This window comes from Oncorhynchus gorbuscha, linkage group LG05, assembly GCF_021184085.1.
Source record: "Oncorhynchus gorbuscha isolate QuinsamMale2020 ecotype Even-year linkage group LG05, OgorEven_v1.0, whole genome shotgun sequence".
Taxonomy (NCBI): Eukaryota; Metazoa; Chordata; class Actinopteri; order Salmoniformes; family Salmonidae; genus Oncorhynchus; species Oncorhynchus gorbuscha.
Genome location: NC_060177.1, coordinates 76,445,328 through 76,473,079, shown reverse-complemented (window position 1 = coordinate 76,473,079; position 27,752 = coordinate 76,445,328). Strand labels below are relative to the sequence as shown.

Genomic DNA, 27,752 nt, shown 5'->3' with positions numbered 1-27,752 from the left:
CCCAAATGGTTTCATAAAGTATATTTCATTGTTTATTTGAGTCATCTTTAACTTTTCTATTTTGAAAACAGCTGACAGTGTTTTGTAACATTGTAACAAACACTTAAATAAAGTTTTGAATATCAGTTCAGTCAAAACAATATTCACTCTGTAAAACATATTTTTGTTGCTATGCCTTCATTTAGCTTTGGTTATTGAAATATATCCTTGGTCAGATCAAAAACAGCAAATGTTCAAAACAAATACACAAAAAAGTCTCAAGCACTTTTTTAAAGCATATCTGGACCTTACCTCCAAGCCAGAACAACACTGTAGTCAGTAGAATAATTTATGTTGTTGAATGTTGAATGTTCAAAATATGAGGTAAAACTGAGCAGAAGGTGGTTTTGTCAGCGTATGTCAGTGTCTGAGAGGGGCATGTCAGAAAATGGCCAACCAAACATATCGAGCCTAATAGAGAGAGCGCTTGTTTTCTTCTTCTTGTTTTTGCATAGTTGGGTTGATTTAATCACATTGAATCATATAAAGTTGTGAATGTTTAATAGGCAAATATAGGATAGCTTAGTACACATTTAGAAATGTGAATGGAAGCTGTCTTGATATCTGTGAAAATAAAAAACAGCTAATGACTCAAATATGCGAACGTTAAATGCTTATGAATTTCCAATATTTGGTTCAATCAATGTTTCTTATGGCTTGTACCTGGGATTTTTTTTTTTCGATGGCGCGAACGTGTCATCTTGCTAGACAGTTTTGCTCACTGCCATTGGCTGTTGGCGTATCCAATGAAAAAGAGTGTTGGTGTCTTCCTTACAGCCTCCCATGCGTGTGAGTGTTAGCAAAGCAACACAATGGTAAATTTACTGAACATTTGTTTAGCTTTTAATAATCTCATATTTGTTTAAAACATCAGATTATTTCCGACTTCAGTGTAGAAATTAAACAAATATTTTGATGTCGGACTCTGTTTAAACGTTGCTGATTCAGGTTACCATGCTGGCTAGCTTCTTAGCGTTAGCTAGCCAGCTAGTTTGCTAGCCAGACACAGCCAAGTGGACATTTTGGACTGTTGTGTATTTAAGATTTTATTAGACTGATCCTGGTTGATTTTATTTATGCTACATGAGTTTAATGGATAGCCACTATTTTGATTTATGTCTGGTGTTTTAATTTAATTTTTAAAAACTTTAATCTATGATACTGTTTTGTGAATGAATGATATAGCCAGCGTTCAACTGTACATGGTGTGTTTTTGTCTGATTGTAGCTTCGCCGAGAGACGAGACTGAGACGGGAGTATCTGTATAGGAAGGCCCAGGAGGACAGAGTGCGGACTATTGAGGAGAAGAAACAGAAGCTGAAATCTGCTCTTGATGGTGAGGATTGCACGTAATTCAGAAGATTGGGTGAATGATGAACAATCTGAAATGTTTTGATACTTTTTAGGATGGCAATAGGCATGGCCTTGAAAACAAGTGACATTTTGGGTAACGTTAGTTAGTTCCGAGACTTTGACTCTTCTTCTTTTTTCGCAGACAATCGTCTCATCCCTACGGAGGTTCGCAGAGAAGCAGTACAGTTACAGAAATTGCTGGAGTATGACGATGAGGGAGCTGAAGGTTTGTTCCATAGAAATAGAATGACATTCTCCATATAATTCTGTTTTTTTTACACACATCAGGTTCTGCATCTGCACATACACTGTAGATATTATATCGCTCATGACAATGAGCAAACCAGTGACTGACTGGGACCTTCTCTGTGTGCAGGTGTCAGCTCTCACATGGATGATGAATATAAATGGGCTGGAGTGGAGGATCCAAAGGTCATGGTCACAACGTCAAGAGACCCCAGCTCTCGACTCAAGATGTTTGTCAAAGTCTGTCCCCATTATATGTCTCAGGATATTGGCCCTATCTCAATTTGTCTTTCCTTGATTCCTTGCATCCTCTTTACTCACCTCCTTCTAAAAAGGCTTTGGAGAATATAGGAGGCAAGGAGATAGGATTAAGGAATCGTAGAAAGGTTAATTGAGAGATGCCTTCTTGTTAAATGTCTGTCCTCTGCTCAATCTCTAACACAAAGTATGTTTACAGTAATGACATCTCCTCAATTGTGCCTGGTGTGTAACTTTTGCTGTTGACAGGAGGTGAAGCTGATCTTTCCAGGGGCTCAGCGTATGAACAGGGGAGGTCATGAGATCAATGCTCTGGTACAAGCCTGTAAAGCCAACAATGTTACAGACCTGGTCATTGTTCATGAAACCAGAGGACAGCCAGGTAAGCCCATCCATAACCAACACCAAATCCTCTCAATTAAGTATCATAGCCCTGCACTAATATTTCTCTAGGTTTAATAATATTAGGTGTTTGTTTAATGCGAACAGAGGTTGTAATTATCCAGTCTGTTTGTGCTATATCGTGCTATTTCCTTGTCAATCCTTGACATGTTTGGCTTCACAAGAACTGCAATAGTGTAGGCAAGAGTGCACAAATGGATCTGGGTAGACTATAATGACTATTTCCAAGTATAAAAACACTGCATTGAGGTAACCTTAAAATAACTACTTTTATATTGCCTGTGGTATTAATAGATGGCCTGGTGGTGTGCCACCTACCTTTTGGACCAACTGCATACTTCACCCTTTACAATGTGGTAATGAGACATGATGTGCCGGACATTGAAACCATGTCTGAGGCCTACCCCCACCTCATCTTTCACAACTTCTCCTCACGACTTGGCCAGAGGGTGAGTCTTGACACTTAACAATTCTTAATAAATATTTAGACTTATTATTTGAGTAATGTATGCAAATGTTTGACACTGACTAAGTAAATCTCAATTAGGTTTCCAATATCCTCAAGTATTTGTTCCCAGTGCCTAAAGAGGACAGTAGACGAGTTATCACATTTGCCAACCAGGAGGATTTTATATCTTTCAGGTGAGTAGAGGGATGCTTTGGATGAGCTATTTGGGAAAATGTACCTTGTGTTTTTCTGATTTAATTTTCCAGGCTCAGACTTAGACTTATTCACTTAAAGTAAGGACCTATTTTCATTGCAGACATCACACTTATAAGAAAACGGACCACAAGAACGTTGAGTTGTCAGAAGTTGGGCCCAGATTTGAAATGAAATGTAAGTGCAATGTTTTCCCTTTCTCATCATTAGCAACATCAAAGGAGTTTTTTTTACAAGGTGGAATTTTGTATTAATTGTGTTTTACCCTTTCTTGCACTGCAGCCCATAAACCATTTGTGTATCTTCCTCTTGTGTGTGTTGATGATGTACACACACCATTATAATTGTTATATTAAACACTAGTGCTTTAACAACTGGTTTTTCCGTCTGTAGTGTACATGATCAAGCTTGGTACCCTGGAGAATGAGGCTACCGCAGACGTTGAATGGCGCCACCACTCATACACACACACTGCCAAAAAGAGGAAGTTTCTCAGCGTGGAGTAGGCTCAACCAGTATGCCCCTTTCATGGACCGCTCATGGCAAAAGCAGCCCAACCACGTAGTTGCATAATGCTGTGTTAAGTTTTACACATCATTCCTCGGATATGTATTTCATGTTAATATGGTGTTAAACTGCATGTTTCTTTGTCATGCCTAGTAGGCATGTCTGTTTGCTTTAGTCAACTTTTCTTAAATGTATAATAGCCATGGTAAACCTTCCAGAGAATGAAAAAGATAACAGCATTTCAATATTTTTTTAAATAATTGATATTTAATACAATGAGTTCTGTCAAAATTATTCACAATAATAACCACAAGAAATGTTCACTGGTACACAAGTTTATAGAAAGACACACATTTGGGCTCCTGAGTGACGCAGCGGTCTAAGGCACTGTATCTCAGTGCAAAAGGGGTCACTGCAGTCTCTGGTTCAAATCCAGCCATGATTGGGAGTCCCATTGGGCGGTGCACAATTGGCGCAGCATGGTAAACAAGCATTTGTTCTTAACTGACTTGCCTAGTTAAATAAAAAATAAATATGTACTGTATCTGAGCTAGTGACTTGCGAAGAGATGCTCAACATGTGAAAATAAAAGCAGTCCCAGGTTTTAAATCTTGTTTTTACTTGCTCATATGATACAAACTACTTTACTGCAAAAAAAATCAGGATCATACATACTATACTGTACATTTGCTTTTTCACAGAATGAGGCCCAACCACCATTTATTGCATGTAGCTATTTAAAATTAATTGTTATGGATGTGCCATTTAATATGGTAGATTCAGATGTAACAATGTTCCCCCCAGATATTTAATAGGTCAACTGAATCATATCCACGTCGTTTGTCTGTAGTTTACTTTGATATAAGTTTGTAGAATGTTAACTTTTTTTTCTTTTTTTTTTAATCATGTTTACTTGTAACACCCGCCCCATTGTTATATTATGTTATCCAATGAGCGAGTGTACATGTGAGAATTGACCAATAGGGAGCGCGCATCACGGAGGTGTTCCGCTTTCCAAGAGATTCTACTTCTGATGAAGAGCATTCAAGATGGCTCCTTCAGGTAAGACTATTCCAAAACCAAATTTGCGGTTAGTTGTTTATGAATTACTCGTTTTGCAATGGTACTGAATTGCCGATTATGAATTAAGCAGTTGCTTATGTTATTACGTAAATTAGAGTGAAAGAAGATTTTCGTTACTTGATGGTATCAGACAGCAAAAGTAGCAACCCAACGCGCTAGCTAGCTAATCCCTTTCCGCCTCATGAAAGCACTCGAACGTGAAAAAAACACCTGACAGGAATTAAGAAACTATTTATAACAGCCTCGTCGACGCGGTATTGTCATTCCGTCAAAAATAATATAAACAAATTGCACGCCTCAGTGGTAGTTATGCTGAGAGAAATATGGCTTCCAAAATGTGGAAATGTCATATTGCTAAACAGTCATATCATTACTATATGCTAAGCTAGGATAGCTACGTAATTACCTTGCCAACGACTTTAGCTATAACATTTGTAGCTTTACAAAGCCAACAAGGCTCCTACGGTACTTGACAGCAATAATGCAATTTCGCGTGCACATTAACGTTAAATGTCTAGCTGTGAGTCAAAGTGCAGCGAGACATGCTGTAGTAATGAACGTTAACTAGCAATGTCTAGGCTACGTAAAGTTGCCTATGAAGTTAGCTAGCTGGTTAGTAAGTTTAACTAGTTAGTGTCAAAGTAGTAATCATCCATGACAAATAACAATTGTTCGAGCCATTGACAACCTACACCAACTCAGCTGTTTGGTACAAGCAATCCTTTTTAGACTGTTTTTACTGTGAGAAGCTATTTTTTGGAGTTGTAAAAATGAGGCCTCTTCTGTGTATTTAGCAGTTCTTTACCTAGTTTACACAATGTTGTATAATCCTTGCAAGTTGCAACATACTTAGTCAATCTATGTTCATAATTGTGGGCACATTTGTCTCACTCGTTTGATTGAATTCAGATGGATCGTAGCTAATTCGTAGCACTGTCTGTTCCAGGTAAGGGCTCACTCCCCCGGATCCCCAGTGCATGAAGTTCGCCTGCGGTTGAAGCATCTCAGTGCTGCCTCCCCTGCTCCTCCTGCCTTTCATCATGTCCTCCAACTCCTCCTCTTGCTCCTCCTCTGGTGAGACCAGTCCAGAGGATGTGCCCCGAGGTGGCGGCACCATCCGTGTCTACCTCCCCAATAAACAGAGGACTGTGGTAAGACTTTCACAATCTTTTGGGCATTTATATTACACAAAAAATTGAATTATTTTCAACACTAATGATTCACGACTGCATCAATGACTAACTCCTAGCAGACAGTTGGTGTTGTCCCAGCTGGTGCCTAAGGCCCAGTCCCAATCTATTTCTTATCATAAAACGCATGATTTACCATAGAGATCCAAATAATTCACTGTGAATATGTAACTCACACAATTTCATAACTGTAAATGAAGTTGGTGCTATATTTTATTATGTGAAAGTAGTTATCTTTCTCTGACACAACAAGCCACTTGCACACCCTACTTGAAATTGCTAAACTACATGAAACTCCCTACTGTTTGTGTCTGCAGGTGAATGTTCGCCCTGGCCAGACTGTTTATGACAGTTTGGATAAAGCCCTTAAAGTGAGGGGCCTGAGCCAGGACTGTTGCGCAGTGTTTCGACTCCTAGAGGGGTAAGTGTCTGCCCTAGCCCATTTTAATATCTTGTTTTGCACCATCTCTATTTTTAAGCATCTTTCTTGTCTGATCTGGCAAGGTGTGTGTACAGTTCAATAAGTAAAAGGTTCATAGCAGTGTCTGTTTACGAAATAATCTGTAAGTGGTTCATTGTTGATGCGTCTTATCCCCAAGAAACATTTCTGGCAACATTACTTTCATGGTAATACATTTTTCAATTTTTTTTAGTGTTTTTTTTTAATATCATTATTATAATTTTTTATCTGACCCCCCCTCTCCCCCACAGTCGCAAGAGACTAACTGATTGGAACACTGACATCACCCCGCTGGTAGGAGAAGAGCTGCTTGTAGATGTGTTGGATGATGTCCCTCTCGCCATGCATAACTTTGTAAGTAGCTCTTGTAAATGTTTCACCTTTGCATTTGTGTATTGTAAGGCAACACTTATTTTTCCAGAAGTGGTTAACACCACCACCTTCTGCACACATGTACAGACTGTGTGGGTTAGTATAGCAGACTTACCACTACTTTGTCACAACTCTCACCTCACTTTATCTTCAACTGAAATGTCTGACAAATATACTTTCACATTATTTTTATTGCAGGTACGGAAAACCTTCTTCAAGTTGGCCTATTGTGACTTCTGCCACAAGTTTCTGTTCAACGGCTTCAGATGTCAGACATGTGGCTACAAGTTTCACCAGCACTGCAGCAGCAAAGTTCCCACTGTGTGTGTGGACATGGACACTATGACAAAACGGTGAGTCTGTCGAGGACAGGGTTCTAAATGAGCATTTTTCATTGGTAGCACTAGTTTTCCCACAACAAATCTAGGAGTGCCAGAAGATTTATTTTTTTATATTAGCTTTCTATATCGTGTAAAAGCACAACCTAGTGAGATGCATTACATAGACAATTCTACCCTGTCTCTTTAAGCACGTTAAGTTTGTGAGTGACGACATGCAAGAGATCACTCATTCATTCATTGCTATGATCAGTGGTCTTCTAAAGAAGCTTACCTTTTTCCTTTCTTTTTGTGCCCCCAAATGTTTTGATGTACTGGTAAAGTAACCAGGTTGTTAGCTAATGGGGTAACCTGACTGAACAAGGTGTAAACGAATGCCCATGAGTGGTTTGGGAACGACTCGTGATAGTTTTTAGGCACTGTTCATAAACCAACTTTTTGGTCCACCAACCACTATGGCAGTTATATGAAAATAACTACCAGCCACTCAGAATTCTTACCAGTCAATACATTTATTCGCCATAACACAAGAAACAAACGTTTTGGATTTCCCCTTTTTTTTGTTTCTTTTTTTTCTTCCCCCTTCTGGTTTTCATGCTTAAAAATCTCACTTTTCATATCAAACAACATTTCGATAACAATGATTAAACCACATCAGCAGACCACAATAAAATATTTTGGCAAGTATAGTTGCCCTTTTATTTCAATTATGCACCTCAAGAGACTGGTGTTTGGCTGATGGTGTTTCTGTACTGCATGTGGAATAGAGTTTGCAAAACAAAAGACTACCCGATTTGATACAAATCATGATACATCATTCCCCAAGGTTTTTGGGGAAACCTTGAAAAATAAGTTTTGCCGGCACAGTGGTAGACGCATGACGACTTCAGAAAGTTGCAAGAAATGCAAATCACTGAAGCGGTCTTTATTATTATTATTTACATGTAGGCTTTGGATTAAACAAATTAATCTGTGCTTGCTTTTTTCTCTACACACCTGCTCCAAAAACACTCACATAAAATAGAGCACCATTTGTACAAAAGTCTGCTTTTTCATTAGCCAAATCAAAATGAGTATATTGTCACGGCTGAATTTCTGTAGTTCCCACCCACCCCGCCCTTCAAAAAGACCGAACTAAATAAAAGTTGGTCACAAACTAAAATAATCAAATCCCATAATGTTCTCCATGCATTTTGTTGTGCAATGTCACCAATATCACTTCATATTTGTTTTACTTTTAGCATTGTGTGACTGGAACAGCTCTTTACCCTCTGCTTACCCTCTGTGTGTGTACTGTACCTTATTTCCAGGTTCACACCTAATCCCTGCACAGATGAGTACCCTCAGATATCCATACTGTTGCCAGACAACTCCATATCCCAGAGCGACATAGCCTTAACCCCAGATTCTTCTGGGTAAGTGGATCTGAACCATAGTCACATGCGTCCCAAAGGACACCCTAATCCCTATATCAGGGATGGGCAACTTTGATGGGGGTGGGGGCCACAAAAAAATCTGAACTCATGAGACCGCAGTGACCCGTGGGTCTGCATACCCATACCCACACATGCAGTCAGAGCTGGCCCTAGCCTTTTGGGGTCCCTAAGTGACATTCTGTTGGGAGGGTCCCCCCCACATTACAAGCAAAACATGTTTTGCGGCCCCCCTCTTGACAGCGGATAATTATTTTTAGAGTTCATTTCCTGCAATTCTACACATTTTGCCATGGGGCGGAGTGAAGATTTAGACATTTTATAACACATTTCATGAATTTCTACTCATTTTGCCCTAGGGTGTAGAGAAATGTTTTCAGTTTTGATTGTGTGAGTGAGAGGGACTAACAAAAGTAAATAATTTGACCATGGTTACTAGAAGTTTAGATGGCTGGGTAAACTACTCTAAAAAATGTAGCTGACATAGCCTAATTGAGTGACTGACATAACAAGAGAGACTGATGATGCAATGCCAAATTTTGAAATTGTACCTTTTTATTCTAAGTCAGTAAGTTGACACGACTGAATTTTTATAAATTTTTGGTCTTAGGAAAATGCTCTGCGGGCCATGCCTTATATAGTGCACTACTTATCCCATAGGTCTCTGGTCAGAAGTAGTGCACTACTTATCCCATAGGCCTCTGGTCAGAAGTAGTGCACTACTTATCCCATAGGCCTCTGGTCAGAAGTAGTGCACTACTTATCCCATAGGCCTCTGGTCAGAAGTAGTGCACTACTTATCCCATAGGTCTCTGGTCAGAAGTAGTGCACTACTTATCCCATAGGCCTCTGGTCAGAAGTAGTGCACTACTTATCCCATAGGTCTCTGGTCAGAAGTAGTGCACTTTAAAGGGAATAGTGTGCCATTTAGGATGCAGGCACAGAAACCATATGATATTGGTGCCCCCTCAATTGGATAACCGTAACTCTTCAGAAATGAACCGAACCTGTTCTGTTGTGCCCCTTTGTGTCTTGTAGGCATGGACTTCTGTCCCCGACCTCTGCCTTCCTGTTTCCCCAGCCAGTTGGAGATGGACCATCCCTACAGAGGCATCGGTCCACCTCCACCCCCAACGTCCACATGGTCAGCACTGTGGGCCCTGCCGGAGTCAGCATCATAGAAGTGAGACAGTCACTCCTACAACACAGGGTTTACAAAACAAATTCATTAGTCTATTTGTTACAGTGAACCATGGAAATGTGTCTTCTGCTTATTTCTCAACCCCTACAATAGCATACATCACACACAGTGGCCATCAATGTGTCTGAATGTTTCATTAATATTAGACAATGTGTTTGTCCTTTTTAGGAGGCGTTAAAAATACAAAACAATACAATGGGTGAGATTTCAAATCTGATTTCTTTATCCTTACTCATGTCTTTGAGATTATTTTGCACTTGCTCATTTGTTTCATAATCTGCTCATTTGAATACTGTTATTTACAGGTCCTGAACCCTCATCCAAACCTTCCACCAGCCCCCCCTCCCTGGACTCCCCTGGCAGGAGACCCCCTAAATCTCCCTCAGAGCACAAAGAGCGCAAGCCCTCCTCATCTGACGACAAAAAGAAAGTGGTAAGTAAAGTTTAGATTTGCCGGCGCTACTAAAACCCTTCTATGGAATCAGGATCTCATCTGAGTGGAAAAAGGTTCTGGCATCATTTGTTGCAGTCTTTTTGGGAGATGCCGTCATTATCTTTTATTTTTTTAGAAAGTGGTATTTTTCTGAGACTGAACCCTTGGTGCTCCTTGTTAATTAGTGATGGATGTTGTGGAAAATGGTGTTAAGTAGAAGTGTGTTTCAGCACCGTGGCGGTTATAGAGACTCAAGTTACTACTGGGAGGTCCACTCTCGAGAAGTCACCATGCAGAAAAGGATAGGTGCAGGGTCCTTTGGGACTGTTTTCAAGGGAAAGTGGCATGGAGATGTGGCCATCAAGATCCTCAAAGTGACAGAGCCAACACCTGAGCAGCTGCAGGCTTTTAAAAATGAAATGCAAGTCCTCAGGTGAGTATTGTACCTGCCCTCCTCTTACATTGACAAATTAATACATGTTTTTTTGGGGGGGGTCTTGATATAAGGCACATCACTTGATGATGGTGCTGTATTGCAATTTATGTAGCTGTTTTTACTGAAACTGAGTTAACATGAGTATTGTGTGTTGTGACTGATATTGGTCCCCCCCCCTACAGAAAGACACGCCACGTCAACATTCTGCTGTTTATGGGCTTTATGACTAAGCCTAACTTTGCCATCATCACACAGTGGTGTGAGGGCAGCAGCCTGTACCGTCATCTGCATGTCTCCGAGACCAAGTTTGAAACCATGCGCCGCATCGATGTTGCCAGGCAGACAGCACAGGGCATGGAGTAAGCTATTTCACTTCAAACACTTATTAAAGTGGCAATCCATTTTTATTTTAAATTCATGATATACAGTTGAAGTTGGAAGTTTACATACACCTTAGCCAAATACATTTCAACTCAGTTTTTCACAATTCCTGACATTTAATCCTAGTAAAAATTTCCTGTTTTAGGTCAGTTAGGATCACCAGTTTATTTTAAGAATGTGAAATGTCAGAATAATAGTAGAGAATGATTTATTTATTTCAACACATTCCCAGTGGGTCAGAAGTTTACATACACTCTGTATTTGGTAGCTTTGCCTTAAACAATTTAAACTTGGGTCAAACGTTTCAGGTAGCCTTCCACAAGCTTCCCACAATAAGTTGGGTAAATTTTGGCCCATTCCTCCTGACAGAGCTGGTGTAACGGAGTCAGGTTTGTAGGCCTCCTTGCTCACACACGCTTTTTCAGTTCTGCCATAAATCTTCTACAGGATTGAGGTCAGGGCTTTGTGATGGACACTCCAATACCTTGACTTTGCCCTCCTTAAGCCATTTTGCCACAACTTTGGAAGTATGCTTGGGGTCATTTTCCATTTGGAAGACCCATTTGTGACCAAGCTTTAACTTCCTGACTGATGTCATGAGATGTTGCTTCAATATATCCACATTTTCCTACCTCATGATGCAATCTATTTTGTGAAGTGCACCAATCCCTCCTGCAGCAAAGCACCCTCACAACATGATGCTGCCACCCACGTGCTTCACGGTTGGGATGGTGTTCTTCTGCTTGCAAGCCTCTCCCTTTTCCCAGCAAAAATAGTAATGGTTATTATGGCCAAACAGTTCTATTCTTGTTTCATCAGACCAGAGGACATTTCTCCAAAAAGTATGATCTTTGTCCCCATGTGCAGTTGCAAACTGTAGTCTGACATTTTTATGGCGGTTTTGGAGCAGTGGCTTTTTCCTTGCTGAGTGTCCTTTCAGGTTATGCTGATATTGGACTCATTTTACTGTGGCTATAGATACATTTGTACCTGTTTCCTCCAGCATCTTCAGAAGGTCCTTTGCTGTTGTTCTGGGATTGATTTTCACTTTTCACACCAAAATACGGTCATCTCTAGGAGACAGAACGCATCTCCTTCCTGAGCGGTATGACTGCTGTGTGGTCCCATGGTGTTTATACTTGCGTACTATTGTTTGTACAGATGAACGTGGTACCTTCAGGCATTTGGAAATTGCTCCCAAGGATGAACCAGACTTGTGGAGGTCTACAATTTTTTTTCTTCTGAGGTCTTGGCTGATTTGTTTTGATTTTCTCATGATGTCAAGCAAAGAAGCACTGAGTTTGAAGGTAGGCCTTGAAATACATCTGCAGATACACCTCCAATTGACTCAAATGGTGTCAATTAGCCTATCAGAAGCTTCTAAAGCCATGACATAATTTTCTGGAGTTTTCCAAGCTGTTTCAAGGCACAGTCAACTTAGTGTTTGTAAACTTCTGACCCACTGGAATTGTGATAAAGTGAATAATAAGTGAAATAATCTGTCTGTAAACAATTGTTGGAAAATGTACTTGTGTCATGCACAAAGTAGATGTCCTAAACGACTGGCCAAAACTATAGTTTCTTAACAAGAAATTTGTGGAGTGGTTGAAAAACCAGTTTTAATGACTAACCAAAGTGTATGCAAACTTCCGATTTCAACTGTATAGCTATTGATTTTTTTAGAATACAACTTAAATGCCTCATGAGCTTTGTTCAACTGTCTTTATCACAACACATGGTGCTTTTGAAAAGTATTAACATGCAGTATGTTCTTTTTTAGCTAATCTGCTTTTGTATTTACTTTATGTATACATTTAGAAATAAAACAGGCTTTTTTCAATTTTTTTTTTCAGTTATCTTCATGCCAAGAATATAATTCATCGAGACCTGAAATCAAACAGTATCCTTTCTTGAGCTGGGCTTTTACTTCTGAAGATGAATTTGCACTGAACAAAAAATATAAATGCAACATGTAAAGGGTCCCCCCATGTTTCATGAGCTGAAATAAAAGAGCCCAGAAATTTCCCATATGCACAAAAAGCTTATTTCTCTCAAATTTTGTCCATAAATTTGTTTACATCCCTGTTAGTGATCATTTCTCCTTTGGCAAGATAATCCATCCACCTAACAGGTGTGGCGTATCAAGCTGATTATACAGGTGCACCCTGTGCTGGTGACAATTAAAAGGACACTGTAAAATGTGCAGCTTTTGTCACGCGTCACAATGACAGAAGTCTCATATTTTGAGGGAGCGTGCAATTGGCATGCTGACTGCAGTAATGTCCACCAGAGCTGTTGCCAGAGAATTTACTTTTAATTTCTCTACCACAACATCGTTTTAGAGAATTTGCCGGTACGTCCAACCGGCCTCACAACTGCAGACCATGTGTGGGCGAACGGTTTGCTGTTGTGAACAGAGTGCCCCATGGTGGGGTTAGGGTTACGAACACAATTGTATTTTATCGATGGAAATTTGAATGCACAGAGATACCGTGATACGATCCTGACACCTATTGTCATGCCATTCATCCGCCACCATCACCTCATGTTTCAGCATGATAATGCACAGCCCCATGTCTCAAGGATCTGTATACAATTCCTGGAAGCTGAAAATGTCCCAGTTCTTCCATGGCATACTCGCCTGACATGTCACACATTGAGCATGTTTGGGATGCTCTGGATCTGTGCGACAACGTGTTCCAGTTCCTGCAAAGTTCCTTGCACAGCCATTGAAGGGGAATGGGACAACATTCCAAAGGCCGCAATCAACAGCCTGATCAACTCTATGCAAAGGAGATGTTGCATTAGTCAAATGGTGGTCACACCAGATACTGACTGGTTTTCTGATCCACACCCCTAACTTATTTTTTTAAGGTATTTGTGACCAACAGATGCATATCTGTATTCCCAGTCATGTGAAATCCATAGATTAGGGACTAATGAATTTATTTCATTTGACTGATTTCCTTATTTGATCTGTAACTCATAACAATTTAAAAGATTTTACTATGTTGCGGTTTATAATTTGAATCAGTGTAGATTATATGGATAGGGAGGACCTGATCTTAGATCAGCAGTCCTACTCTAAGACTCTTTATGAATACGGGCCATGAGTTTGGATTTGTGCTGTGCTTAACACTGTCTGGTGAGGATCTGTCAAAATGAAACAAAATGTATCAAATGTTTGTCAGAGAAAGATGCCCACCACCAGTATCAATTGAGGCCAAAGTTTGTGTCCAAATCTAGATCACTTTTGTAGAATGCTATCAATTTCAAGTCTATTTAGTCAATTTGAAGGTTGTATTAAAATCATCAGTGTGATTTTTCTTTTCCAAATGTATATACCTACCTACCTGCTGCCATGTTCCTGAGCTCTGGTATTAGACATCTTCCTCCATGAGGGCTGGACTGTGAAGATCGGGGACTTTGGGCTGGCCACAGTGAAGTCTCGATGGAGTGGCTCCGAGCAGGTAGAACAGCCTAGCGGTTCCATTCTGTGGATGGTAAGTTCCTTGCACCCCTGGGTTGCATTAATTTACAGCACAGTGTCTCATTGAACAAGTTCAGGCAGTCCGTTTCAAGCATTTTTCTTCCATTTGGTGTCTAGGAATACATCCTAGATATCACTGGCTGATAGTGGGGGTAGCATCATTTCACATCAACTGTCAAACTACATTTAGCAATGTGATTTTGTAATGTCTGAGTTTTCCTGGAGAGTTTAGAGGGGTTGTATTTTTCATGCGTGATTAATCTTTCAGTATAAGACCGCAGTTGTAACATCTTAAACAGGGTGTCTGCGGGTCCTTAAAGTGTTTGTCTTAATTAAATTAATCTGATTTAAAGGCCTTAAGTCTTACAATGTCTTCAATTCAGTTTTCAAAGGTCTTAAAAAATACAACGCCGATAGGCAAACAGTTTCTGTTATATTGTGCAGCTGCTTAATTGTTGCCACCACGGTAATATGTATATATTTTTTTTGAGGCACACTTTCAAGATGTTAGAGCTTATCTATCTGCATGTGCTCGTTTTGTGCATGTGCAAGTCGAGCTGTTGCAGAGAGAGAAAAGTGGTCTTCACAATTTAAGACAACAGTAACTTGAACTGGGACATTTAACTGAGAATTAGACACCGACATTGCCCTCTTACCGAAGTAATTTTGATTATATCTATAATTTTGTTGATTAGGCTAAACATCGTTCCTGCAGATTTTTGGGGTTCTAAAACAAATTTTTGTTCAACCGTAATGTGCATTAACCAGGGTTCCTACGGTCATGAAAATCCTAGAAAAGTCATGACATCTTGAAATTGTGTTTTCCAGGCCTGAAAAAGGTTTGGAAAATTATAACATCCTAAAAGTTTTGGAAAGGTCATGGAAATTAATTTAATATATTTAGGCACAGTTTAAAGATTTTGTCAGTCAAATAAAAAAATCTACATATCCACCAGGATCGGAATGACACTTCAGCTCATTTGTTTGCTCGCATCACCTGCATGTGTGCAAGATGAGTGGGCCGTTGCTCAAGGAGTCAGTCAGACGTTTCAGCAGCAGGTGGGCCTAGCCTATAAAATATGGAGAACAAACTAGTAGCCAAAACAAAACATATCTTGTACCTTCTAGTTAACTGTTTAGATATTATTAGAATGTATTAATATTTTCGGTGTGACCCCAAAACCGTACCACTGACACTCGCGAACATGGCCATACAAAGTGGATTTACTTTTTTTAACAATTCATTTAACAAGTATTATTATGAATGGGGGAGTGCCTTGCGCGACAGCAAGAGATGGTATATGGGATCAAAGGGCAGCCTCCCAGTGTCAATACAATATTATGCATACTTTTTTGGAAATTTGGTTAGAAGTAATGGAAAAGCAATTCCATTCCATCTGTCAATGTGTATGAATCTGGATTAACCTGCTTCCTGCAATGAAAGTCACTGCCCTGTCTCTGTCCTGTCTCTGTTTCGCTGCCTCTCCCTCTCCCCTTTGCACATGAAGTGAAGGGAGAGATGCTTTGTGATAAGTACAAGCACACTGAGAGTTGGGCAATATTTTCAAAATGTATTTGTGGGAAAGACTGTTTTTAAAACTACTGTTAAGAGGACAGACTCAGCTTTATGTTAGTATAACAGTTAGGGTTGTTGCTATAATCAGAGGTATCGTGGCAAGTACACAAAAAACGTGACACAACTGAATTTCCTGAACTTGTGAATACAATTTGTATTGCTCTGTGTGCAGTTTGAGGAAAGTTGCTATCTAGCGTTGGCGCAATGACTATGTCTATGGGTATCTAATCGTCTCAAACCAATCAGAGTATCAAAGCCATGACAAATTTTCAAACTGCCGCTTTACCCACGTGTGGTCCGCCTCTGGCCCAACCCATTAGTTCCTGGTCCAGTCAGACAGCCCGAATGTGTTCGCATTCGGTGAACAGTCAGGGATGTACTCCAATCCAGAATCATTGCAGAGGAGAAACTGGGTAGCCAGGCAAATGGAAAAAGTCTTAGTCTTAAATTAATCTTCATGGAACAGATCAAATAAAATGTTTGTGCTTGAATCAGCTGTCCAACGATATGTGTGCGTTTTCTGTTTTTAGGCTCCTGAGGTGATCCGGATGCAGGACACCAACCCTTACACATTTCAGTCAGACGTGTATGGCTACGGGGTGGTTCTGTTTGAGCTGATGTCAGGGACTCTGCCTTATTCCCAGATCAACAACAGAGACCAGGTGAAATTATTATAATGGCAATGAAATTGTTATAATTTTACAATAAAACATAAATATAAAATGAGACTACCGAGGGGAGGATGGGAGCGGTTTACCTCTTAATACAGATCTGAAGGGTGCAGCTGACATATGCTATTTAAGATCATTCACATTCAAACGTCTCGTACATAAGAACTGATATGGTTGTATATTCTATTCCCAGCAAGAGACATACATTTACCAACCTGTCTTTCCTCTCAGATACTCTTTATGGTTGGGCGAGGCTATTTGTCTCCAGACCTCAGTTTGCTGTCCAGTAGCTCACCCAAATCAATGAAGAGGCTAATCATTGACTGCCTGAAGTTCAAACGTGATGAGAGGCCCCTCTTTCCACAGGTGAGAGGGCACTGCCAAAGCATTTAAAGTCAACAACAGGGTATTTTCCTCTTTACATACAGTTCTCTTTTTGTTTTATCCATCTCCGCCTCCTTGGTTCGAATGTGAGTATCTTTCCAATTCTACAATGTTTACTTTGTTTCTCCTCAGATCATGTTAGGCATTGAGCAGGTCCAGGACCTGTTACCAAAAATCGAGCGGAGTGCCTCAGAGCCCTCCCTCCACAGGGCTGTGCATGCAGAGGAACTGAACCCACTCCTGTTCAACACCACTCGGCTGATGCCCATTTGAGCCCTGACATGCCAGGCCCCCAGTCCCAGAAGCCATCTGTCTGTCCCTCTGTCTGAGCGAGTAAGAAGAAAAGAGACCATCACTGATGCAACCGATGGCTGCATTATTCCCATAAGAGAGAGTGTACTGACAGTTGCCCATCCCAACACCCCAGAGGCTACGTACCAAATGGCACCCTATTCCCTACATGGTGCACTACTTTTTACCCGATCCCTATGGGACACTATAAGACTGCCATTTGGGACACAACCCAGCGTTCCCCTTCCTCTGGCACTGGTTGGGGCTCCTCCCACAGACAACCACCACCAACACATATAACCCCTCGTCATGCAGACACTCCCATCACAACTCCCTGAGCCCTCACTCTCCCTACTCCACTTCAAAATGCACAGCTCCCCTCCTTTCCTCTTGCTCACAGGCCTACACAAACTGGAACTGCAGAACACACGCTAGCCTGGCCATGTCAGACCCCCTACATTCCTATACTGTAACTGTACATGCGTGGCTATGGATTTCTCAAGGCTGCTTTTGGGGGGAAAGGACACCAGACTTTTTTTTTTAATCATCTTGAAGTCGGCGTTCTGAGATTAAGTGCAAGTGATGGAAGAAGTGTTTGCAAAACAACAGCAAACTGAGAAGTGAATTTCACTTGGGTTTTATGACCATATTTTAAGTTATTGGTCCTTCTGGTCCCGTAACGGTTTTGATAAATTAGTGTTGTCAATGCGTTGTTAGAATATGAAGATGAATAAGTTGTATTGCTGCTATACAACATGGATCGATATGCCACTAAGACCAGCAGTTTGGAAGCCGTGAACTGCAGTGTCATATGGGTACAGCAACATTTTGGAATGCACAGAAGGGTCGTATTCATTAGTTCACACCATGACATAGTGCTTTGCCATCAGAAATATATAAAAAACAAGTCGTTCTTATTGGACAAGGTAAGGTAGTCCCTCCATCTTTCAGTCTGTTTTCTTCTGTTTGGTGCCTAATGAATATGACCCAGACATGTTCAATCCTGTGCATTTTTTCCATTAAATACATGTATCATGGCTACGGGGTGGTTCCGGTAGGTTAGTTCAGCCCAGAGAGCTTCTGTATGACCATGAAACCTGTAGTCTTAACAAATGAGTAAAGAGTATTCTCGATGATTTACATGCTTACAGTCTGCTTGACTCTCCAATGCACCATGGGGCAGCACTTGTGCTAGCTTTGACTAATCTAGTTAAAACAAGCTGCCTTACTTGTACAGATTTCTTGCTCATTGTAACACTACGGTTGTGGTTGAAGTGAAAAGTAGCCTCTTCCGTGGATGTTTTTGGTTTAGTTTAAAATGTGCTAGTCATTATCAATCATGTGACCTCTAGTTTGACGTCTGATTCCTACTTTCAATTTAACTTTTGTTTTTGGAACAGTTAAAAACAAATACAAGCCATATTTTTGAGTAGCTTAAACACTTTGGAAAGTAGTTGCTGTTAAATCAATAATTTATCCTGTTCCTCCTTCCTATTGCTGTTGATTGCGGGCTGCTACTTCAATTGAGCGTTGTAACTAGTGAAAGGTGGTTGCTTACTTGGTTTGCATTCGCAGTGATAGCCTATTAGTTTCCAGCTTCTTTCAGTGCATTGATTGTTATTTTGAGAGGCTTTTTCAATTGATGCTAAGTAGATGGCTCCATGGTGCAATGGGGTGGGGATGGCAGTTATTTGGCTGAATACTGGTTACAAAAGAGGCAGATTTGAATCATCATTGTAAACTTTTTTTATTTGAACTAACTGTAACTGTGATCTTAACCCATAAAGGGGTCTGTTGTTTTTGGTGTTATGTATGCTCGCAATGGACAGTACAGGGGCGTGATTTCTTGATGCTGTATTTGACGTGATCAATTTAAACAAGTGCAGATTCTATCATGGGTCGATGGTTACTTAACAAACATAACTGACAGCTTTTATAAAAAACAGATGATATACAGGTTTTTAACCTAGATTCTTTAGAGGGGCTGGGCACCCTATTTTGTTTCCTCATTCCAATGAGGTTGGTGGTTATGATTGGGTTGTATGAATAGGTTTGGCTTGGGGATTTTGGTAGAAAAGGGTTGGAAAAGATTTCTAATCTTATTTATTAATGTTATTGTCATTACATAAAGCAGTGTGATGGATCTGCTGTCATGGACCTTTTGGTGGATTCAATATTTACTGAGTGATAAGATCACTCTTTACAGCATTTAAATCATGGATGGTTTGGGTTCTCTCTAACTTAACGAAATGTCCTTTCTAGTCATGGTACTGTCTCAACTTTTCTAATTGAGCTTCAGATTTCTGATACTCTGTGTCATGCAGGTGTATTTATTTGGCTTTTGATTACATTTTCTTTTGCAACTGTTACTTGGCCGCAATGAGTAATTTACTGGGGTGGAATAATGTCGTATACACCCACTATACTGCATATACAGTGTCCTCTTGGGCCACTGGGCTACATTGTCATACCCAGAAATCCCGGTTGGCATATTCCCAGAATGAGCAGGAAATCCGGAATCCTCTAACTAGGATTTCTGGAAAACTCAAACTTTTGGTAAATTAGAATTTTGCAACCATACCCTCTGATTAGTCCAGTAAACATGGAATGTGTCATTAAAATGGCATGTACTGTTATTATTGCAATATGCAGCAAAAGAAAGAAAAAACCACGGAACACAGTTTTTAAGGCGTTGTACATCAAACATTACTTTTGTCTTGTAGGTCATAAGTAATTGAATAGCCCAAAGGCTGAATGAAACATATCTTTCCAAATGAAATCCCTTTTTATAGACATTTTATTTCTTATTGTCCTGTGTGTTTAGATGTCCATAATGCAGGAATAGTCTAGCATCTTATGTTTGGTGGCACTGCTTTACCATAATGTAAGTCGGTCGGTTTCTGCTGAAGTAATTAGTAAACATGTTTGTCACAGGGACTCTGGCGAGCTCTTTTTTTTAGTTCTTTTTTTTTGTGACTTCCCCATTAGTTTATTCTGTTTTATGTTTGCAGAAAGGAGGACAAAAGTGCCACATTTACTGGAATCTTGTACAAACTAAATAAAGGAATTGACCTCTCCTGAAATGGACTGTTCTAAAGGCATGACGTCACATTGAAGATACCACTTACTGTGCTTCAGACGCATGGTAATTACAGGGGCGCATGGCAGAGAAACCGGACTGTCATATTTGACCAGAAAATATAATTAACGAACTCGGTAGTTTTGCATATCTCTAGGTGAATTTAAATAATTGTGTGTATAGTTTGAGGTATCAGGGGTGTTCAGTTTGCAATAAATAGTATATTCTGCTGTGTACAGTAAAACATTTTAAATTACAAAATTGTACTTGTTTCTTTTTTGTGATGGTTTCAAAAAAGAACAATTATTTTAAAATTTAAAGGAGATCTTAGGTTTGTCTTAAAATATTGATGCAGGATTTTATTCTTTAAATAAAACTGTGGAATACTTATTGAATGCTTAAATGTCTGTTTTTATTCTTTACTTAAAAGGCCCAGTGCTTGCCAAACATCTCATTCCAAAATTATAGGCATTAATATGGAGTTGGTCCCCCTTTGCTGCAAAAACCCCCTCCACTCTTCTGGGAAGGCTTTCCACTAGATGTTGGAACATTGCTGCGGGGACTTACTTCCATTCAGCCAAAGATTTCCCTAAGGGGCCTAGCCAGAACCATTTAAAAAACCTTTTTTTTTTTTTTTCACCTTTATTTAACCAGGTAGGCGAGTTGAGAACAAGTTCTCATTTGCAACTGCGACCTGGCCAAAATAAAGCATAGCAGTGTGAACAGACAACACAGAGTTACACATGGAGTAAACAATTAACAAGTCAATAACACAGTAGAAAAAAGGGGAGTCTATATACAATGTGTGCAAAAGGCATGAGGATGTAGGCGAATAATACAATTTTGCAGATTAACACTGGAGTGATAAATGATCATTTACATTTAAGTCATTTAGCAGACGCTCTTATCCAGAGCGACTTACAAATTGGTGCATTCACCTTATGACATCCAGTGGATCCAGATGGTCATGTACAGGTAGAGATATTGGTGTGCAAAAGAGCAGAAAAGTAAATAAATAAAAAACAGTATAAAAACAGTATGGGGATGAGGTAGGTGAAAATGGGTGGGCTATTTACCAATAGACTATGTACAGCTGCAGCGATCGGTTAGCTGCTCGGATAGCTGATGTTTGAAGTTGGTGAGGGAGATAAAAGTCTCTAACTTCAGCAATTTTTGCAGTTCGTTCCAGTCACAGGCAGCAGAGTACTGGAACGAAAGGCGGCCAAATGAGGTGTTGGCTTTAGGGATGATCAGTGAGATACACCTGCTGGAGCGCGTGCTACGGATGGGTGTTGCCATCGTGACCAGTGAACTGAGATAAGGCGGAGCTTTACCTAGCATGGACTTGTAGATGACCTGGAGCCAGTGGGTCTGGCGACGAATATGTAGTGAGGGCCAGCCGACTAGAGCATACAAGTCGCAGTGGTGGGTGGTATAAGGTGCTTTAGTGACAAAACGGATGGCACTGGGATAGACTGCATCCAGTTTGCTGAGTAGAGTGTTGGAAGCCATTTTGTAGATGACATCGCCGAAGTCGAGGATCGGTAGGATAGTCAGTTTTACTAGGGTAAGCTTGGCAGCGTGAGTGAAGGAGGCTTTGTTGCGGAATAGAAAGCCGACTCTTGATTTGATTTTCGATTGGAGATGTTTGATGTGAGTCTGGAAGGAGAGTTTGCAGTCTAGCCAGACACCTAGGTACTTATAGGTGTCCACATATTCAAGGTCGGAACCATCCAGGGTGGTGATGCTAGTCGGGCATGCGGGTGCAGGCAGCGATCGGTTGAAAAGCATGCATTTGGTTTTACTCGCATTTAAGTGCAGTTGGAGGCCACGGAAGGAGTGCTGTATGGCATTGAAGCTCGTTTGGAGGTTAGATATCACAGTGTCAATGAAGGGCCAAAAGTATATAGAATGGTGTCGTCTGCGTAGAGGTGGATCAGGGAATCGCCCGCAGCAAGAGCAACATCATTGATATATACAGAGAAATGAGTCGGCCCGAGAATTGAACCCTGTGGCACCCCCATAGAGACTGCCAGAGGACCGGACAGCATGCCCTCCGATTTGACACACTGAACTCTGTCTGCAAAGTAATTGGTGAACCAGGCAAGGCAGTCATCCGAAAAACCGAGGCTATTGAGTCTGCCGATAAGAATATGGTGATTGACAGAGTCGAAAGCCTTGGCGAGGTCGATGAAGACGGCTGCACAGTACTGTCTTTTATCGATGGCGGTTATGATATCGTTTAGTACCTTGAGTGTAGCTGAGGTGCACCCGTGACCGGCTCGGAAACCAGATTGCACAGCGGAGAAGGTACGGTGGGATTCGAGATGGTCAGTGACCTGTTTGCTGACTTGGCTTTCGAAGACCTTAGATAGGCAGGGCAGGATGGATATAGGTCTGTAACAGTTTGGGTCCAGGGTGTCTCCCACTTTGAAGAGGGGGATGACTGCGGCAGCTTTCCAATCCTTGGGGATCTCAGACGATATGAGAGGTTGAACAGGCTGGTAATAGGGGTTGCGACAATGGCGGCAGATAGTTTCAGAAATAGAGGGTCCAGAATGTCAAGCCCAGCTGATTTGTACGGGTCCAGGTTTTGCAGCTCTTTCAGAACATCTGCTATCTGGATTTGGGTAAAGGAGAACCTGGAGAGGCTTGGGCGAGAAGCTGCGGGGGGCAGAGCTGTTTGCCGAGGTTGGAGTAGCCAGGCGGAAGGCATGGCCAGCCGTTGAGAAGTGCTTATTGAAGTTTTCAATAATCATGGGTTTATCGGTGGAGACCGTGTTACCTAGCCTCAGTGCAGTGGGCAGCTGGGAGGAGGTGCTCTTGTTCTCCATGAACTTCACAGTGTCCCAGAACTTTTTGGAGTTGGAGCTACAGGATGCAAACTTCTGCCTGAAGAAGCTGGCCTTAGCTTTCCTGACTGACTGCGTGTATTGGTTCCTGACTTACCTGAACAGTTGCATATCACGGGGGCTATTCGATGCTATTGCAGTCTGCCACAGGATGTTTTTGTGCTGGTCGAGGTTAGTCAGGTCTGGAGTGAACCAAGGGCTGTATCTGTTCTTGGTTCTGCATTTTTTGAACGGAGCATGCTTATCTAAAATGGTGAGGAAGTTACTTTTAAAGAATGACCAGGCATCCTCAACTGACGGGATGAGGTCAATGTCCTTCCAGGATACCCGGGCCAGGTCGATTAGAAAGGCCTGCTCACAGAAGTGTTTTAGGGAGCGTTTGACAGTGATGAGGGGTGGTCGTTTGACTGCGGCTCCGTGGCGGATACAGGCAATGAGGCAGTGGTTGCTGAGATCCTGGTTGAAGACAGCGGAGGTGTATTTGGAGGGCCAGTTGGTCAGGATGACGTCTATGAGGGTGCCCTTGTTTACAGTGTTAGGGTTGTACCTGGTGGGTTCCTTGATGATTTGAGTGAGATTGAGGGCATCTAGCTTAGATTGTAGGACTGCCGGGGTGTTAAGCATATCCCAGTTTAGGTCACCTAACAGAACAAACTCTGAAGCTAGATGGGGGGCGATCAATTCACAAATGGTGTCCAGGGCACAGCTGGGAGCTGAGGGTGGTCGGTAGCAGGCGGCAACAGTGAGAGACTTATTTCTGGAGAGAGTAATTTTCAAAATGAGTAGTTCGAACTGTTTGGGCATGGACCTGGAAAGTATGACATTACTTTGCAGGCTATCTCTGCAGTAGACTGCGACTCCGCCCCCTTTGGCAGTTCTATCTTGACGGAAGATGTTATAGTTGGGTATGGAAATCTGAATTTTTGGTGGCCTTCCTGAGCCAGGATTCAGACACGGCAAGGACATCAGGGTTAGCAGAGTGTGCTAAAGCAGTGAGTAAAACAAACTTAGGGAGGAGGCTTCTGATGTTGACATGCATAAAACCAAGGCTTTTTCGATCACAGAAGTCAACAAATGAGGGTACCTGGGGACATGCAGGGCCTGGGTTTACCTCCACATCACCCGCGGAACAGAGAAGGAGTAGTATGAGGGTGCGGCTAAAGGCTATCAAAACTGGCCGCCTAGAGCGTTGGGGCAGAGGATAAGAGGAGCAGGTTTCTGGGCATGGTAGAATATATTCAGGGCATAATGCGCAGACAGGGGTATGGTGGGGTGCGGGTACAGCGGAGGTAAGCCCAGGCACTGGGTGATGATGAGAGAGGTTGTATCTCTGGACATGCTGGTTGTAATGGGTGAGGTCACCGCATGTGTGGGAGGTGGGACAAAGGAGGTAACAGGGGTATGCAGAGTGGATCTAGGGGCTCCATTGTGAACTAAAACAATGATAACTAACCTGAACAACAGTATACAAGGCATATTGACATTTGAGAGAGACATACAGCGAGGCATACAGTAATCACAGGTGTTGAATTGGGAAAGCTAGCTAAAAACAGTAGGCGAGGCTAATCAGCTAGCACAACAAACAGCAGGTAAAATGGCGTTGACTAGGCAACTGGGCCGACAGATAAAACAAGACAAAGACAAAACACACGTCCGACTGCTACGCCATCTTGGTCTCAGACCATTTTTCCTTCTCCACCGAACTTTACAGTTGGCACTATGCATTGGGGCAGGTGGTGTTCTCCTGGCATTCGCCAAAACTAGATTTGGCCGTCGGACTGCCAGATGAAGTGTGATTCATCACTCCAGAATCCAATGTTGGCGAGCTTTACACCACTCCAGCTGACGCTTCGCAGTGCGCATGATGAGCTTAGGCTAGTGTCCGGCTGCTATGCCATGGAAACCTATTTCATGAAGCTCCCGACTAACATTTATTGTGCTGATGTTGCTTCCAGAGGCAGTTTGGAACTCGTAATGAGTGTCTACACCCATTCTGTACACTTGTGTGGCTTACCCCTTCGTGGCCATTGTTGCTCTTAAATGTTTCCACACAATAACAGCACTTACAGTTGACCTAGGGAGCTCGACTAGGGCAGGAATTTGACGAACTGACTTGTTGGAAGGTTGGAAGGGTGGCATCCTATGACAGTGCCACGTTGAAAGTCAGTGAGCTCTTCAGTAAGGCCATTCTACTGCCAATGTTTGGCTAATATAATAATAATAATATATGCCATTTAGCAGACACTTTTATCCAAAGCGACTTACAGTCATGTGTGCATACATTCTACGTATGGGTGGTCCCGGGGATCGAACCCACTACCCTGGCTACAGAGATTGCATGGCTGTGTGCTTGATTTTATACACATGCCAGCAATGGGTGTGGCTGAAATGGACAAATCCACAAATTAAGGGGTGTCAACATTTTCTATAAACAGTTTATTCTGAAAGTATTCGGACCCTTTCACTTTTTCCAAATGTTGATAAAGTTACAGCCTTATTCTAAAATTAAGCACATGTTTTTCCACCTGTTTCCATTGATCATCCTTGAGATGTTTCTACAAGTTGGAGTCCACTTGTGGTCATTTCATTTGATTGGACATGATTTGGAAAGGCACACACCTGTCTATATAAGGTCCCACAGTTGACAGTGCATGTCAGAGCAAAAAAAGTAAACCATGAAGTAGGAGTTGTCTGTAGAGCGCCGTGACAGAATTGGGTCAAGGCACAGGTCTGGGGAAGGGTACCAAAATATTTCTGCAGCATTGAAGGTCCCCCAAGAACACAGTGGCCTCCATCATTCTTAAATGGAAGAAGTTTGGAACCACAAAGACTCTTCCTAGAACTGGCCGCCTGGCCAAACAACTGAGAAATTGGTGGAGAAAGATCTAGGTCAGGGAGGTGACCATGAACCCAATGGTTACTCTGATAGAGCTCCAGAGTTGCTCTGTGGAGATGGGAGAATCTTCCAGAAGGACAACCATCTCTTCAGCACTCCACCAATCAAATCAGGCTTTTATGTTAGAGTGGCCAGACGGAAGCCACTCCTTTGATAAACGCACATGACAGCCCTCTTGGAGTTTGCCAAAAGGCACCTAAAGGATTCTCCGACCATATGAAACAATGTTCTCTGTTCTGATGAAACCAAGATTGAACTCTTTGTCATGAATGCCAAGCATCACATCTGGAGGACACCTGGCACCATCCTTATGGTAAAGCATGTTGGTGGCAGTAGCATGCTGTGGGGATGTTTTTCAGCGGCAGGGACTGCCAGACGAGTCAGGATCGAGGGAAGATGAACAGTGCAAAGTACAGAGAGATCCTTGATGAAAACCTGTTCCAGAGCGCTCTGGACCTCCGACTGGGGCGAAGGTTCACCTTCCAACAGGACGACTAAGTACACAGCGAAGACAATGCAGGAGTGGCTTCGGGAAAAGTCTCTGAATGTCCTTGAGTGGCCCAGCCAGAGAGCCTGCTCCCCATCTAACCTGACAGAGCTTGAGAGGATCTGCAGAGAAGAATGGGATCAACTCCCCAAATACAGGTGTGCCAAGATTGTACCCAAGAATACTCGAGGCAGTAATTTTTTGCCAAAGGTGCTTGAACTAAGTACTGAGTAAAGGGTCTGAATACCTATGTAAATGGTTTATTTCAGTTTTTTTATTTAGCTATTTTATCGTTCTAGAATAAGTCTGTTGAAAAAGTCAAGGGGTCTGAATACTTTCTGAATATAGTGAATTACTGTATCGTGTGTTTCCACAATGGGTTTGGAATAATATTGTGAAAATTATGATACTGCCCTTTTAGTGTAAGAACTGTTTGAAAATAATGCCTGATATTTCCGCATGTTGGTGGGATGGAGTTTTATGCCTGCCTGTTGACCGGTCTCTTAATTGATTACATTAGTTAATAAACCAATAAGAAAGTGTTCCAAACCTCTGCCAATAACAGGTAGTTTTCATTTTTTTTCTCAAAATTCTTGATTGAGATATTGCTATGTGCTAAGAAGCTTTTGTTTTTTATGAAAAAGATATCACAGTAAGGTCGTGATATTTTCCACAGAAATGATTTGTTATTGAGATAAAAACATCTGCATTGGACCTTTAATGCATAGGCTACCTTCAAGTTTATTTGCAAATTTACCTGCAAGATGTTGCATATGGTTCTCTCACCTCAAGTTAAATATATCCCACCCCAGGATTGAGAAAAAATGTAAAGTGTTGGTCCCATGTTAATGTGATGAAATAAAAAATCCATGAAATGTTCCATATGCACAAAAGCTTATTTTGCTAAAATGTGCACAAATTTGTTTAACTTCTTGTTAGTGAGTATTTGTCCTTTGCCAAGATAATCCATCCACCTAACAGGTGTGGCATATCAAGAAGCTGATAAAACAGCACGACCAGGTGCACCTTGTGCTCGGGACAATAAAAAGCCACTGAAATGTGCAGTTTTGTCACACAACACAATGCCACAGATGTCTCAAGTTGAGGGAGCATGTAACTTGCTGACTGCAGGAATGTCCACCAGAGTTGTTGCCTGATAATTGAATGTTCATTTCTCTACCATAAGCTGCATCCACAGAAGAGTATTTATGTATGTAATAAGGCCCTTTTGAG

General features: G+C 41.5%; 3 protein-coding genes across 14 annotated transcripts in view; 2 read left to right on the top strand and 1 right to left on the bottom strand.

Annotated features, from left to right (window-relative positions):
* Positions 1-732: 732 nt before the first annotated feature.
* LOC124036516 (U3 small nucleolar ribonucleoprotein protein IMP4-like) lies at positions 733-4,075 on the top strand. 2 transcript variants are annotated; one of them, XM_046351199.1, is made up of 9 exons: positions 733-854; positions 1,267-1,375; positions 1,535-1,618; positions 1,769-1,878; positions 2,146-2,278; positions 2,593-2,747; positions 2,846-2,940; positions 3,063-3,136; positions 3,353-4,075. In XM_046351199.1, exons 1-9 carry the CDS (start codon positions 852-854, stop codon positions 3,463-3,465), a joined length of 876 nt encoding a protein of 291 aa, XP_046207155.1. In that variant the 5' UTR covers positions 733-851; the 3' UTR covers positions 3,466-4,075. The 2 variants fall into 2 exon arrangements, with proteins under 2 accessions (XP_046207155.1, XP_046207154.1); XM_046351198.1 differs by having other exon boundaries at positions 808-828.
* Positions 4,076-4,364: 289 nt separating this feature from the next.
* LOC124036514 (leukocyte surface antigen CD53-like) overlaps positions 4,365-27,752 on the bottom strand; it is a 32,816-nt gene continuing 9,428 nt past the window's right edge. For 2 of the 8 annotated variants that reach the window (XR_006838916.1, XR_006838922.1), the window contains 3 exons: positions 14,143-17,239; positions 9,350-9,540; positions 4,365-5,672 (listed from right to left, as the gene is read on the bottom strand). The gene's annotated coding sequence lies outside the window, so the exon portion shown is untranslated. The remainder of the gene's footprint in view (positions 5,673-9,349; positions 9,541-14,142; positions 17,240-27,752) is intronic. The other 6 variants (XR_006838920.1, XR_006838921.1, XR_006838919.1 and 3 more) reach the window with 6 other exon arrangements.
* Positions 4,439-20,674, top strand: LOC124036513 (serine/threonine-protein kinase A-Raf-like). Of its 4 annotated transcripts, none has more exons than XM_046351191.1 (16): positions 4,439-4,528; positions 5,496-5,700; positions 6,057-6,160; positions 6,451-6,553; positions 6,770-6,924; positions 8,220-8,324; positions 9,381-9,525; positions 9,712-9,742; positions 9,849-9,976; positions 10,207-10,409; positions 10,595-10,771; positions 12,647-12,693; positions 14,178-14,296; positions 16,390-16,521; positions 16,762-16,896; positions 17,047-20,674. In XM_046351191.1, the coding sequence occupies exons 2-16, from the start codon at positions 5,590-5,592 to the stop codon at positions 17,185-17,187; spliced, it is 1,836 nt and encodes a 611-aa protein (XP_046207147.1). In that variant the 5' UTR covers positions 4,439-4,528; positions 5,496-5,589; the 3' UTR covers positions 17,188-20,674. The 4 variants fall into 4 exon arrangements, with proteins under 4 accessions (XP_046207147.1, XP_046207150.1, XP_046207148.1 ...); XM_046351192.1 differs by having other exon boundaries at positions 4,528-4,556; XM_046351193.1 differs by lacking the exon at positions 4,439-4,528 and adding an exon at positions 5,240-5,258.

What these genes read in the sequence shown, in the direction of transcription:
- LOC124036513 (XM_046351191.1), top strand. Translation starts at nt 5,590, where the DNA reads ATGTCCTCCAACTCCTCCTCTTGCTCCTCCTCTGGTGAGACCAGTCCA. An exon ending in AATACAAAACAATACAATGG is followed by an intron (nt 9,743 to 9,848) that starts GTGAGATTTCAA and finishes TGTTATTTACAG; the next exon opens with GTCCTGAACCCTCATCCAAA. An exon ending in AATGAAATGCAAGTCCTCAG is followed by an intron (nt 10,410 to 10,594) that starts GTGAGTATTGTA and finishes CCCCCCCTACAG; the next exon opens with AAAGACACGCCACGTCAACA.
- LOC124036516 (XM_046351198.1), top strand. An exon ending in TGACGATGAGGGAGCTGAAG is followed by an intron (nt 1,619 to 1,768) that starts GTTTGTTCCATA and finishes CTCTGTGTGCAG; the next exon opens with GTGTCAGCTCTCACATGGAT. An exon ending in GAGGATTTTATATCTTTCAG is followed by an intron (nt 2,941 to 3,062) that starts GTGAGTAGAGGG and finishes TTTTCATTGCAG; the next exon opens with ACATCACACTTATAAGAAAA.